The sequence below is a fragment of the Dromiciops gliroides genome, chromosome 1 (assembly GCF_019393635.1).
Source record: "Dromiciops gliroides isolate mDroGli1 chromosome 1, mDroGli1.pri, whole genome shotgun sequence".
NCBI classification, from domain to species: Eukaryota; Metazoa; Chordata; class Mammalia; order Microbiotheria; family Microbiotheriidae; genus Dromiciops; species Dromiciops gliroides.
The window spans coordinates 168,453,059-168,468,321 of NC_057861.1; the positions used below are offsets into that span (position 1 = coordinate 168,453,059).

A 15,263-nucleotide genomic window follows, 5' to 3' on the forward strand; every position below is an offset into this window, starting at 1 on the left:
GTTACTACTAATCTCAATGTGTCTCTACTGCCTGGTCCTATCTCAAAGGTGGATACTAGGGAAAAGTGAAGAAGTTTCCTAACTTTTCAAGAAGGAATAAGTAACTATTTAAAAAAGAAAAAGTACTGTTTTCAATTCCCTCTTGGGCTGTTTCTGATAGTAAGTTTTGTTTCCTTGAATAGAACTCAGTTATCTCTTTTCATTTCTCCTATTTCTATCTGTAAAGTCTCTTTTTATTGATGACCAGGCTGTGTTATTATTGTCTCTTCAGTTCAGGGGTTCTTAACCTCTTTTGTATCATGAACCTCTTTGGCAATCTGATGAAGAGTGTATCCCTTTTCACAGAATACTGTTTGTGAATGCATTAAATAAAATACACAGGATCACAAAGAAGACCAATTATATTGAAATAGAGTCATCAAAATATTAAAAACAAAAACACAAGATCCCAGATCCCAGATTAAGAAACCCTTTTCTAGTCCTTTTGCTTCGTGCTAAATTGAACTGAGGAGAAAGAGTATAGCTCTAAACCCTCCTTCTGTGATGTCTTACATGGGATGTTTGACCATAGATGGGGGTGGCATCGGGATGGGAATTCCTTGGTAGCTAACATTCTAGGTAGGATATGTAGGCCATGATAAGCATACCCTCCTAAATCATTGTGGGGGATGTCTATCTTTCTGAACTAGATTATTTTTTTTAAAAAAAATTCATTATAGGGGCAGCTAGATGGCGCAGTGGATAGAGCACCGGCCCTGGAGTCAGGAGTACCTGAGTTCAAATCTGGCCTCAGACACTTAACACTTACTAGCTGTGTGACCCTGGGCAAGTCACTTAACCCCAATTGCCTCACTAAAAAAAAAAAATTCATTATATATCCATCTCTTTTCTACAATAGGAAATACAGGGCTAGGCCCAACAGAAACAAATTGAACACCAAGCCTATAAATACCATTCCTCTTCACAGAATACTTACAGAGAACTTAAAAAAACGTTTGGATGAGCGGGTCAGCTCTCTGCATTGCATTCATTAGGGGACTCATAAATGAGTGCTATCAGTGGATTGCTAAATAAAAGAAAACCACTGAGTTAAACATGGTCCTGTTTCAGAGGAAGGAGGACTTCTTCAGTTATGGCTGCTGAACCCACCATGCATTGACCCACTGAGCTTTGCCAAAAGCTGGAAAATGCATCCAACCAGTACAAAGCATGTACCATGGGTATTAGCTGAGAGTATGCCAATTTCAATTATCTGCTCCCTTCTGTGTGTTTAACTCTTAAATGTTTAAGGAAGTTAGACTCATGTTGCTTAAAAGAGACATACTAAAACAAGGGGACTTGCTTTGCTTGTAGTCCAGATCCTCAAATCCATATACAAGCTATAGCCTGACCATTTATTTGCAGCATCCTGAGGAGACACCATTACCAAATACTCTGTACAGATACAATTGTAGGCAAAAGGGCGGGGGAGGAAGGGAAGGTTTCCAAGTGAACTTCAATGAAAGGGAAGTGATTCAGTGGCTTAGATGTTATGGGGAGAGAGAATGGGGTACTACAGCTTGAATCAGACAAGGATCTCAGAGGGGGGTGTTGAGGATACCACAGTGAAGTGGGATGAAGAAATTCAGGAATAGGTAGATGAAGATAGATTCTCACAGGAGTAAGGTGAAGCAGCCATCTTGGAAACACAGTGGTTCTGAATGAACTCTAGAGAAGAGTAAATAGGAAAAGTAGAATAAAGAATAAGTACTTTAAAGTAAAAACCAGAAAATGTATCTTTGATGGAAGAGAAACAGGGAAACCATACTGACCAAGTTGATTAATAGACAAGTGCCTGTAAGGCCCAATTACATCCTCATATTGGTTGAGTCTTGGGAATTGTCCCTCTTATATTGCATTTATCTACGACTTCCATCTGTTGGTGAATGTTTGCCATACTTATTCTATGCTTTTTATTTTAGTCCGCAATTGTCTCTGTAGGCATCATTTTCCCATGCTCATCCCTTTAATAATAACAAGTTAACATTGTGGTTCAGTAAGTAGTATGGTAAGATCTGAGCAGTAGTTGAGTTCTTTTCCTACTTCTTTGTTCACTGACTGGACAAGCCCCTTAGACTTTCCCCAGTTCTCTTATTGAATGTTTTTCCTTGTTACCCTGTACTTATATCTGCCCCTTGCCTTGCTTCACCCTGCTGATTATTGCCACTTATTAAAGGGACTAAAATAATCCTTTAGCTCTCACAGAAACACCTCAGCTCCATCCTCAGCTGATACTCTACAAATTAATAACCAAACCATGCCATAGGTGTGATGGGGTTGTTGGCTTTTTCCTCCCCAGGTATATTAGGTGAATTAGATAGTCTTCACTTTTAAACAACAAGGATACATCAGACTTAAAAGGCTTGTCATCTCCAGGGTAAAGTGATAGCCATGTGCTGATGTCCTTGGGCGAACCCTTCAACAATATGGTTTTTCATGGGTTGTCACTAATTAGAAAAACTACTCTCATGTTAGGACTGTAAAATGATTTTCCTTTAGTTGGTCTTCCCTCTCCTCTTCTTTGGTCTTTTGCATGTGAAACTGAACAAGAGCTCCCCTCCCCCCAAGTATTTGAGAGTGAGGGAGATAAAAAAAAAAAGAAAACAATTTCACATAAAGTAGTTTTAGCGCATCATGGTCATAATTCATTTAAATTCTACATTCAAGGTCCTGTGTCTTCTAGGTTACTCAGCTCCACTCATTTATACCATATTGAGGTTTCCAGACCTAAAAGTTATGAACATTAAATTTTATTCTGGCAGTGCTGGAGAAAAATGCAAGTTCTGTGGAAGAGAAGGGGCTGTTGGAGGAGGTGAATAATCTGAAATTTTTCCCAACTCAAATCCCCAAGAAAATACTGCCATAAAGGATTAAATTGATGCTGAGATTTAACTGTGGTTGCCATAAAGACTGAAAGAAAGGGAACAATGGGACAGGCCTGTTTCTTACCGCTAGTGACAACACCAAGGATTTATTGTGGGAAATAGGCAATTCTTTTGTACAAAGCTTGTTAGCTGAATGTCTGCACTTTGATGTTTTTTTCCCCTTGTGAAGAGTTTCACATAGACCCCCCCGAAAAGTCATTCCTGAATATTGCAGTTATAGGTAGTTCTCCATGATCTGTATTCAAAGGAGAAGTAGATGTAACCGAGAATTCATTTTAAACCTCCTCTCTCCCAACACTTTAAAAAAAATTCAATTTAATTCTATTTATCAAACATGAATGAAGCACTTAATGTATGCAAGGTATTGGTGTAGGTGCAGTGAGTATGAAGAAAAAAATCTTTGCTCTTAAGGATTTTATATTTTACTTGGATTTTTGAAACCTAAACTGCTAGAAAATAGCAAAATTTGCTAATCCATAAGACAACAATAACAACAATGCTTCATATTTATGTGGCAATTTAAGGTTTGCAAAGTGTCTTATGTATGCTCTCTTATTTGATACTTACAACAACCCTATGAAGTAGATATTGCTATTCCTCACATTTTACCAAAGAGGAAACTGGGGCTCATTCATGGATTCAATAAGCATTTATTAAGTGCCTACTATGTGCTAGGCACTGTGCTATGTAATGGGTATACAAAAAGAAGCAAAAGATAGTTCCTGACCTCAAGGAACTTACAATCAGATGGTTCAGAAAGTTCAGGTGGCTTACTGGATATGACAGCCTTCCTTGTAAATATATGAGGTAAGATTCAAACTCCGTTCTTCCTGACTGTAAGGCCACCCCCTCCTGCTTCTATATCACCTATCTGCCTCAATAAGATTCAGAGCCTCAAAGGATCTTTTGCCTCTTCTATTTTCTTGCATCCACCTGATCTCTGGTAGGAGCATCAGTGAATGGTGAATTGAGTCATCAGAGATAGGAGGGAGAGAAGTGAATGTCCGAGATAACTGACTGTGTGGTGAGCTTCATAACAGGGACGTGGCAAAAATTAGGTGAAATGGCAAAACTCGAATGAGGTTCCCATATGGCGTCTAGTGAACTAATACTGGCTATCACTCTCTCTTGTTTGATCTTATAGTGGAGTGTGACAAAGAGTTCTCCCCTCGACAACGCCATCACAAGGAATTCAAGTTCAACTTGTCCCAGATTCCCGAGGGAGAGGCTGTGACAGCTGCAGAGTTTCGGATCTACAAGGATTGTGTCATGGGGACCTTTAAAAACCAAACTTTTCTTATCAGCATTTATCAAGTCTTACAGGAGCACCAGCACAGGTATGAAGGCCCAGGGAGTCTTACGATATGGGACTTGCCCCAATTCCCATTCTCTCAATCTATGGCTCTGAGTGTATTTGTTGGAAGTGTAATTCTGGGCTCAGGAGCAAAATATGAAGTTGTGCTATTTATTCAGACTGGCAGGGTTAAGGCAATTTGCTGGAAATTGGGTTTGTTTTAGCTGAATGGGAGAAATTCCAAACAGTATCTTAATCCAACTGCCAGTCAGTTAACATTTACTAAGTGTACATCCTAAGGAGAGGCACCTTGGTGAGATACCCAAGAATCAAAAGATGCTGTTTCCTACCTTGCAATCTATGGGGGCAAAGGGCAGGGGAGATAGTATAAACACAAAAGTATGAGCACACTTACCAATATGCTGTTAAAACCAAGTCCAAACTAATGTAACATAAATGATGTCACATAAGAACTGAATGTAATTTGTCCATATTAAAACAATGGAGCAATCCAGAAAGCTATATAATCTAATACCCCAAAGGCTATCTACCTACATTCTTCCTATGTCCTGGAGTGATGCCAGCCCCCTTTTAAAATAAACTATTTTGAAATACAACTATACAATAATATGAATATTCTTTATTAGAGACTGGAAGAAAATTTGGAGAGATGGAAATAGTGTTTAGTGATTATTTGAGTCCTCTCTATCTCTCTCTTTCTCTGTCTCTCTGTCTCTGTCTTTCTCTTTTTCTCTCTTGGTAAAGCTGCCTAAGGTCAAAGTATTGAAGTTCCTAATAAAAAATTATATGATGCAATATCAAATTTAACTACTCAAGGGGGAAGAAAACAACACAGCTGCTTAGAAGTATATTCTGGGGTCTATACCAGAAGATCTCAAACAAAACAGCCATAAAATAATTGGGTAGGTTGGAAGGGAGTCAAGGAAAAATATCTTGCTTGGATGTAATCATAAATAGTGTTTCTTAGGAAAAGAAAGCCTTTCATATATTTACATAGTAGCACAATATGTCAAGAGCACCATGTTTGCATTTTTCCCAACATTATGACTATTTACTTTGATATAACCAGCCATGCAAACTGAGTGTTTCACAGAATGCAGAGAACACAGTCTTTGCCTGGTTAGCTAATGTGCTTTGGAAATTTGTTTTTAACATTTATCCCATGCTTGGAGGATACTAAAGAGCAAGATGGTAAGTTTGCCAAAGAATTTTGGACCTTGGATCTTCCTGAGTATTTAGTGGGTTGTTTGGTAGTTCAGGGAGGCACTGGGTACACTAACCCTGCTGTCCAGAGTAGAATGCATAAATAAGGAAACAAGGGTATTGTAGCCTAACATCAGCATCACTGACATTGGAATAAAAGTGAAATAATTTCAGTCTAGTTGGGGGGGGGGGGGAACTATTTATATACCTGCTAGGAATTTGCTGTGTTTTTTATAAACACTAACCCCCACCCCTACTCCTACCATTTTGTGGGGTATTTGTATGATCATAGACACAGTCCAATGACTTTCCAAGTCCCTTTAGCATTCCCATAGTGTCTGAGGCTTAGACTTTCATATGATTTTGAATATTGGCTTAACAAAGCCTTCTACAAATCATGACTGTGAATGAGTATAATAAATAAATTTGCTAATGATTATAATGACAAAAATAATAATTTAGTTCAATTGAGCAAACATCTTTTAATGCTTTCTATGTGTCAAGCATTATGCTAGGTTCTAAGAGTGGTACAAAGCTTAATTAAGACGTGGGTCCTGCCCTTTGGGAGTCAATAGTTGAATAGGGGGATATGACACAAAGATAAATATAATATAAAAAGCTTCAATACTCCAGAGATCTATAATTTTATCAGTGTGGGTATTCCTTCCACTGAAGCCCATCACAACCTCTTCATAGATAGCCTATTTGAGAGTTGTTGTAGAGAAAAACAAAAACACCATCATGTAGACAACCTGGCTATGTGCTGCTCCAAATTTAAATAGATGGACCATTGGACAACAGAAATAAAACTCCTCAATCACCAGGCTCATTCTCTAAGCCCTTCCACTCTGGTAGGCCCTGCTAGAGCTTGTACTCTGCTGGTATTAATGGTCTTTGAGAAGCCAGAGTCATTGTCGTATCATGATGAGCTATCAGAGCGGAACTTTGGTGGATGTAAAATAACATGTTAATGTTTGACAAGAGGAAGTTAGATTCACCAAAATCAGGGAGAAGGGATAGTTGAACCATGGGATCAAGAAAGCAAAAGCTGCTACCAAGAACATGAACAATGGCAACAGTAATTCTTTTCCTCTGAGGCTGTCTGCAGGCCCAGACCTTTGGGTTGGTCCTTATATTGTGATTGCAGAGTGGACTTGACTACATCGAGGAACAAGGAGGAGGAACAAGAGAGATAAATGAAGCCTCTTTAGATTAAAGCCATATAGGTCTGGCGAGTTGTATTCTTTTTTTTCTTTGTCTTTTTTTGGTGAGGCAATTGGGGTTAAGTGACTTTCCCAGGGTCACATAGCTAGTAAGTGTCAAGTGTTTGAGGCCGGATTTGAACTCGGGTCCTCCTGAATCCAGGGCAGGTGCTTTATCAACTGCACCACTTAGCTGCCCCTGGTGAGTTGTATTCTTAAGCAGTTTTTCTCATGTGTCTTTGAGTTTCTTTACAAGTATTACAAGTATAGTCTAAAATTCTAGCTGTGATGTCTAAAATCTAATTAGTGGTTGCCTTACATTAGAAGCTTTAGCAAGAGCTTAGCCTTTTAAGTTTTTCTTAAAGTGTATTAGAAGTTAGTGAAAAGAGAGAGAGAAGTAAAACAGCCTTTGTCTAGCTATCTAAGAGCCAGCATCCATCCTCCCACCAAGCCCCAAGTCCAGAACTGAAAGACCCTTGCTTTTCCCCCAGCTTCTCCCAGAAGCCTCCTGTGAAATAGGAAACAGGGTCGTCCACACAACAGCTCCAAGCTAATTGGCTGGTAGCTCTGATTGACACAACCCACAGGTGGTAGACATCACTTCCTGAATACAATCTGACTTTTGAAACCTCCAAAGGTTGCCTCACACTTTCTCCTCATGGTGGAGCTTCCCTGCAATATCTTTCTCAGCAGGTTGGTAGCACTGTGATTCTCACATACACTTGTACTTGAAAAACTAGAGTGTGCTACAAGCTGCTTGAAGCAATAGGCGCAGATTACAGCAAAGGGCTTTGCAATAATAAGTCTATATCATAATGTATCCTTGACAGTGCCTTTTAAACTCTTGTCTTCTCCTGAGCACTCATGCCAGAAGTTTTGGGACTTTTGCAGGTATGGCATCTGTATAGTCTCTCCAATTTCTCCCCAAAATTATGGATGTTATCCAGGAACAGCAGAAGCAAACACTAGCCTTCCTACATCATTGTGAAATGGTTTATAATGTCCAGTTCCAAACATTTGCAATGTATCTAATTAGGATACTCTATATTCTTGGAAAATTGTGGGGGAAGGGAATGGGAACTAAATTGGACAATTCCTTTTATAGAAGAAGGAAATACTGTTCGCTGAGATATTACCAGTGTTTAAATGTGAGTTTCCTAATAATATTTGAATACCCTCATAGGAAATGGCATGCTTCTGTATAAATTAGGTATACAGAGGAAAAAGAGATGATTATTTACATATAGAAATGAATCCCACTAGTTGAGAGTTATTTCAGATTTGTAGGAGGTGTTCTCTATCTTAAATTACTTTGCAGGCACAGTTGATATACTTATGTAATTAGGTGACTACATGGATTATAGGAAGAAATGGGGAGCTTGAGAACAAGAGAAGGGAATGCAGCAAAGGAGACAAGGGAGTTACAAGCCCTGGCAGCTGGCAGTGACAAATTTCCCAGGGTTAATAATACTAAGTTTGATATAGCTTGGGCTTAAAATATGGATTTTCAATTCAGTTCAATAAGCTGTTTATTAAGTACCTACTATGTGCTATGTGCTAGTGATACAAATAAGAAAAAGAAAGATAGTCCCTGATGGAAAGTGGGGGAGGGGAGGACACCAGGGAGTATATCCTCATTACAGCAGGACTTTGATCTAAAGGGTGTCGAAAGGGGACAGATTTCAAGACCTAGATGATATATCAAGGTAGGTTAGAGCTGACCATCATCTTTTTGGTCAACAAGTTAAACTTAGCATCTTTGAGTGTGAATGTGAACCTTCAGGGAGTTAAGACCTTTAAGTTCAGGGCTTCATCCCAGATGAGAGACCATGAGAAAAGAAGGTATAGTGTAACGATTGGAATGATGCCACCTTCTGGAGACTTACTGCAGGATGCTCCGCTATGAGGAGAAGGTGTCTGAGGGCAAGACATGCAGCTCTTTGGTGTCAGGAAGTGATGTTTGCTTGTGGGAGGAAGAGGGGGCGAGGCTGGTGCTCTCATTCTCTTTCATCAGGACTCTGGTTGAGAGTGGAGCTAGGAATGCTCTCTCCCTTTAATAGATAAATGAATCTAGGCCTTTCTCTCTTTGCCAAATTCTTATTCTCCTTAATAAATGCTTAAAAGTCTAACTCTTGCTAAAGCTTATAATTTACTGGAAACCACTCATTAGATATTTTAGACAGACTAGCTAGAATTTTAGCCCCTTACAATAGTATATTTAAACATACAATGATTAGCTGAATCCTGATGGTACAAAAGAAATAGTTCGAATGAGAGGGGTGATCCTTAGCACAAACTATCCCTTTAAGAGACAGAAAGTCCTCACAACAGGTAACTAGGTGCTAAAGCTCTGGTGTATATAATGCAAACTTTCAGTTGTTCTGAATAGTGAATAAAGGGGAAGAGTACTAAAAATGACCAGCTCATAGGAGATATGTTGTCTAATATACTATATTCCAAAAGAGGAGAGGAACCCCATACCTTTTCTGGAAAAACTGGGGCAAACCAGTTCTCTTTTACATAGGGAGGCCAGCTAAGGCCACATTCTACCTCCAAGGATTAGGAAGGAGGTGTCTTTTGTGATCATCATTAGGGTGGCAGTGAAGTTGAACTGTGGGAATAGGAAGGCCACAGTTGTTGCTAATAGTCATATGGAGGGCATTCTGAAGCATTCTTATACAAAAGTAGGGGGAGCCCAGGCCTTTGAGCTAGTATTTCTAAATTGCTCCTCAGTCTGTGGCAGTCAATTCTTTTGACAGTAGGAAAAACAAGAATGATAAGTGAAAGTTCTCTGTGACAGAACAGCTTAGTTTTGGAGAGTCTGTTGTTCCTCAGTGACTTTTGCTGTATATCTGCATTAATGAGCCACTTTGTTGTATATTTATCCTCTAAAGTTTTGTGCATTGAGTTGTGTGATAACTTAAGGGACTGATGACAGGTCACTGATAGTTGTATCTTTTATAGTTCTTTCTGAACCCTTTACAATTTGTAAATGGATGTCTCTGTCAGTTTATAGAACCCTGATAAAGCTGTGAAGAAATTCATCAGGATAAGAGGGCAAGAGAGGCCATTCCCCTTATAAGAAATAGCTTGAGTGAAAAAGAGGTGGGAAAGCATATGTCAGAGGGTAGTTCAATTTGACTGGAACATAGAGTACATAGAGGAAAATAGTCACAGGTAAAAATAGAAAACTAAAGCAGTCCCACTTTCTCGAGCCCCTGAAATAATAAGTAAAGGAGTCTGAACTTTATTCAGTAAGGAATAGGAAAATGCTGAAGCTTTTTGGGTAAAGGAATTATATGACCAGAACTTTTCAGAGGAATAATGAATATGGCAGAGGTTTAGAAAATAGCCTGAAGGGGTAAAGATGTCGAAAGACATGTTAGCAAGATATTGCAATAGGTAGTAATGAGGGTCTGTATTAGGATGGGGCAATAACAAAAGAGAGGAGGGTAGAGATGGAAGAGATAGTATGGAGATAGAATGGATTGGGATGTAAGAGAAGGAAGAAAGAAGAGTCCAAGGGGAGAGAAGAGTCCAAGATAATACCAGGGTTTTCAACATGGAAGATTGTGTGAATCTTTTTTTTTTTTTTTGGTGAGGCAATTGGGCTTAAGTGACTTGCCCAGGGTCACACAGCTAGTAAGTGTCAAGTATCTGAGGCCAGATTTGAACTCAGATCCTCCTGAATCTAGGACTGGTGCTTTATCTACTGTGCCACCTAACTGCCCCAAGACTGTGTAAATCTTAATACTACTGATGGAAATAGTGAAGTCAGAAATAACCAATGTTTTTGGTTAAGAAAATAATAATCTGAAGTTTAGATTCAGGGGGAGGTACCAGTGCATCAAGGTAGTGCTTTTGTAGGCAGTTTAAGGTGTGAATCTAGCGCTTTGGAGGTTGGAGAGAGAGATTTTTAATTCACCTGCATAGAGATGATAGAGATGTTACTTGAAATTCTAGAAGTGAAAGTGTGAATGGAGAAAGAGGAGAGAGGACCAAGGACAGATCCTGGGGAACCACTTACCATAAGGGCTTGATAAGATGATAAAACAAAGAAAGAGCTGTTAGAAGGGTAGGAGGAAAACCAAGTATGTTGTCTTTGAAGCTAGGAGAGGTCCATGAATAACAGAATCACAGAACTAGAAGGAACAAAGGCTCCAACTCATACTTTTAAAGCGATCTCTATTTCCTGGGGCAGCCTGTTCTCACCTCAAGTCTTTATTTATTTATTTTTTTTTTGCAAAGATTAGATCTATTCTGTTTAGCTCCATTTTTCCTAGTTTTGACCTCTGGAGCCAAACTGTACAGGTCTAATACATCTTTGATAATAGGACCTTCAAATACTTGAATACAACTAGTATATTCCCCCTGAACTATTTCTCTTCCAGGTTAAATATGTCCAATTTTCTCAAGCAATCCTGAGATGGAATGAATTTGAGGTCCTTCACCTTTCTTTTTTTGTTCTCTTCTGGAAACTTGTAACTCCTCAATGTCCTTCTGAATGATGTTGCTCAGAACTGAATATAATACACTATATACTTTCTGACCAGGATAGAGTACAGTAACACTATAGTATCAGTATCGTATCTTTATTCCTGGGATCTCTGCCTATTTTAATTCAGCTCAATAAGGCTTTTTTATGGCTACCATATCAAACTGTATGATTTATGTTGATCGATGTTGAGCTGGCAAATCTTTTTCTGAATAAACTTTAGCCTAACCATGCCTCGTGCATCTGTCATCTGTGAACTCTGGTTTTTTTAGATCCCAACTGGAAGAATTTATATTTATCTTCATTAAATGTCATCTTAGTACAGCCCAATGTTGTAGCCCATCAAGATCCTTTTGGACACTCACTATATCATCCAACATGTTACTTATAAGTCCTAACTTTGTGTCGTTTGCAAATTTGATACACATGCTTTCTGTGCCCATACCTAAACATTGATGAAAAGATTAAGTAGCAGAGGCCCCAAAACAGCTCCCTGAGATACTCTCCTGGAGATCATCTTCTGAATTGATGATGAACGATTCATTTAACCAAATTAGGAGCCTTTAACTCTGGTCATTCAACTAGTGCTGATTCCATCTCACTGTATTGACATCTAGCCCACAGTTCTACCATTTCCATAAGAATAGCATGAAATATTTGACAACAGCTAGGTAATAACCTCCATCTCTAAATTCTCCTAATCTACCAGTTTAGTCATCCTGTCAATCAGAAAAGGAAATAAGGTTAGTTTGGCATGAACTATTCTTGATAAAGCCATGTTCTTTTTGATCACTTTTTCCTTTTCCAGATATTTACAGTGTCCCTCCAATAACACATCCTGGAATTTTGCTAGAGATAAATAATTAATATTCAGTTCTTGTTTTATTTCTGTTTTCTCTTCCAAAAAGAATTCACAATTTGTTTGTTTTTGTGGGGCAATGAGGATTCAGTGACTTGCCCAAGGTCACACAGCTAGTAAATATCAAGTGTCTGAGGCCAGATTTGAACTCAGGTCCCCCTGAATCCACAGTCAGTGCTTTACCCACTGTGCCACCTACCTGCCTCAAGAATTCACATTTTGAATAAAAAGAACTGAACAAAAAATGCCTGACTGGGGGTTGATAACTTAAGATAAATAGAGAAGTTTTAAGAGCTCACCAATGTTCACTTGTTGAATTCACAGATGACCTCCATCCTTAAATATTGAAAGAACTGGCAGATTGTGGTTGCTAAGCCACTGTCAGTAATGTTGAAAATTGTAGATAATGAGAACAGTTACTACAGAATTAGAGGAGGGCAGATATTGATAATTCTTTTTTTTTTAAGGAAAAAAAATAGGGTCTTCAAACTATAGGTCAGTGATTTTGACTGATTTATCCTCTCATTGTCCTTCAGTCACAAGCCTATCTCAATTTTGATTCTTCTCTTTCCCCCCATTTCCCTCAAATCTGTGATTTCATCAGTTTAGCAAATTCCCATTGAGTGAACTCCCTCTACAGATACAGATCAACACCTGTTCTGCCATTTGGAGTCTTTCCTCACTTACCCAAAGTCACACAGTCATATGGGGGAGAGATTGGGCTTGAATCCATATATTCCTAACTTCAAAACTGGCTTTCTAGCCACTATACCACAGCTACCTCTTCTTTACCTGATAGCTTTAAAAAATCCTTTTCTTGTCCGTTGCTACCCTTGTCAGCCTCAGCTCATCCTGAGACTGTCACTCCTAACTTTACTATATCACATTTCTACGTTCATTCAGTTAATTTCTCTTGCTTCCATCTTCTGTACATGGTCATTTAAATCTAAGTTAGTTACACAATGATCCAAGACAAGTACAAAGGACTCACAAAGGAAAATGTTATCCACATCCAGATAAAGAACTGATGGACTTAAAATGCAGATCAAAACATACTTTTTTCACTTCATAATTGTTAATTAGATGTAACATAAATCTAGTTCATCAGTTTTTCTCCAGATTGCTTAGGAAGGGAAAGTGGCCATCTTTAGAACACTAGTAAAAGGTTTGGGAATGAAATAATTGAAAATATTTACAAACCATTCTCCTCCTACTTGAATTCAATTATCCTTTTCCATTTTGTGTCATTAAAAAATGAAAGGGACAGCTAGGTTGTACAGTGGATACAGTGCTGGGCCACTTTAACCCTGTTTGCCTCAGCTTCCTAATGTGTAAAATATGAGCTGGAAAAGGAAATGGCAAACCACTCCAGTATCTTTGCCAAGAAAACCTCAAATAGGGTAAACAAAGAATTGGGCACAACTGAACAAGGACAAACCTCTCTAGACCTTAGTGCCCTTAGTTATAAAAAGAGAGTATTGAACTTTATGTTCTCTAAGGTCCTTTTCAGACTTAAAACTCTATGCTTTTATGGTTCTTTCTAACTACCCCTTGATTGCATGGAATTATATCACATAGGTCAAATGCATCATCCCTTATTCTTTCCCTTTTGACCCCATTACAGTAACCCAAGCATGTACGAGGAATGAATGGATGGCATTCTGGAAATAAGCATGCCTTTTTAGCTCCTCAGCACCAAATCCAATGGCCCTTTTTCCGTCCTCATCCTGCTTTATTCTTCTGTAGCAACTGAAACTGCTGACCACTCCCTCCTTTGGAGTTCTGAATCTGGAGTAAAAAACCTAGATTCCAATCTTAACTCTGCTCATATACAATATCTATATAATTATCAGTCAGTAAATAGGTATTCAATAAACATTAAGCGCCTACTATGTGCCAGGCACTGTGCTAAATGCTGGGCATACAAAAAATGGCAAAAGACTGTCACTGCCTTCAAGGAGCTCACCAACTAATGAATCTATCAGGTGCATTGTTTTAGATTTCTTACTTTTGTTTGGTCATTTTTCAGTTGAGAGGGGCCCTTTGTGACCCCATCTGGAGTTTTCTTGGCAAAGATACTAGAGTGGTTTGCCATTTCCTTCTCTAGCTCATTTTACAGATGAGGAAACTGAGGCAAACAGCGTTAAGCAACTTGCCCACGGTCACACAGCTAGTAAGTATCTAAGGCTAGATTTGAACTCAGGAAAATGTATCTTTATGACTCCAGGCCTGGCATTCTATCCACCAGCCAGAAGCCCCAGATGAGGTTAAGTGACTGCAAATCCACATCACACCTTCTGTAAGAGGCCTTTCTCAGTTTTCCCTATTATTAATGCATTCCCTCTGAGTTTGCCTTTCATTTATCCTGTATATGTCTTGTAGAGTCAGCTAGGTGGCTCAGTGCATAGAGCACTGGCCCTGGAGTCAGGAGAACATGAGTTCAAATCTGGCCTCAGACACTTGACACTTACTAGCTGTGTGAACCTGGGCTAGTCATTTAACCCTGATTGCCTCAAACATCTGGGGACATCTCCAGTCATCCTGATGTATATCTTGCCATTGGACCCAGATGGCTCTGGAGAAGAGAGTGAGGTTGGAGACTTTGCACAGCCCTCTCTCAGTTAAATACAATTTACTGCAAGTCATGACATCACCTCCCAATGTCCTTCCAGAATGAAGGACAAAGAACAACAACAGCAACAACAAATCTTGTAGGTACACAGTTCTTAGCATGTGATTTGTTCTATTAGAATGTAAGCTCATAGAAGGAAGGGATTGTGTTTTCAGGGGCAGCTAAGTGGTGAGACTGAGCCTGGAGTCAGAAAGACCTCAGTTTAAATCTACCCTCACTTACTAGCTGTGTGACACCCAGGCAAATCACTTAACCTCCGTTTGCCCCAGTTTCCTCAACTATAAAATGGCACCTATCTCCCAGGATTGTTGTGAAGATCAAATGAGATAATATTTATGAAATGTTTTGCATAGTGCTTGGTACATGATAGGTGCTATACAAATGCCTTTTCCTTTTTTTTCCCTTCCCTTCCCTTTTTGCCTTTGTTTGTATCCCTAGGGCTTATCACAGTGCCTGACACATAGTAAGTACTTAATAATTGCTTGTTGATTCACACAGTATGTGAATTCTTACTTGGATGAAGTATGCTATAAATAAAAAATAATTCTGTACTAATATTCTCTTCAGGTCTTCAATTGGGTGTCCTGATTAGACTTTCCTTGTCAGTCAATTACCAATCATATATAATTAATC

General features: G+C 39.0%; 1 protein-coding gene across 1 annotated transcript in view; it reads left to right on the top strand.

The window, feature by feature from the left end:
- BMP6 (bone morphogenetic protein 6) overlaps positions 1–15,263 on the top strand; it is a 219,385-nt gene that overhangs the window by 149,142 nt on the left and 54,980 nt on the right. The window contains exon 2 of the mRNA XM_043985452.1: positions 4,069–4,261. Within this exon, the coding sequence (XP_043841387.1) occupies positions 4,069–4,261 (193 nt within the window). The remainder of the gene's footprint in view (positions 1–4,068; positions 4,262–15,263) is intronic.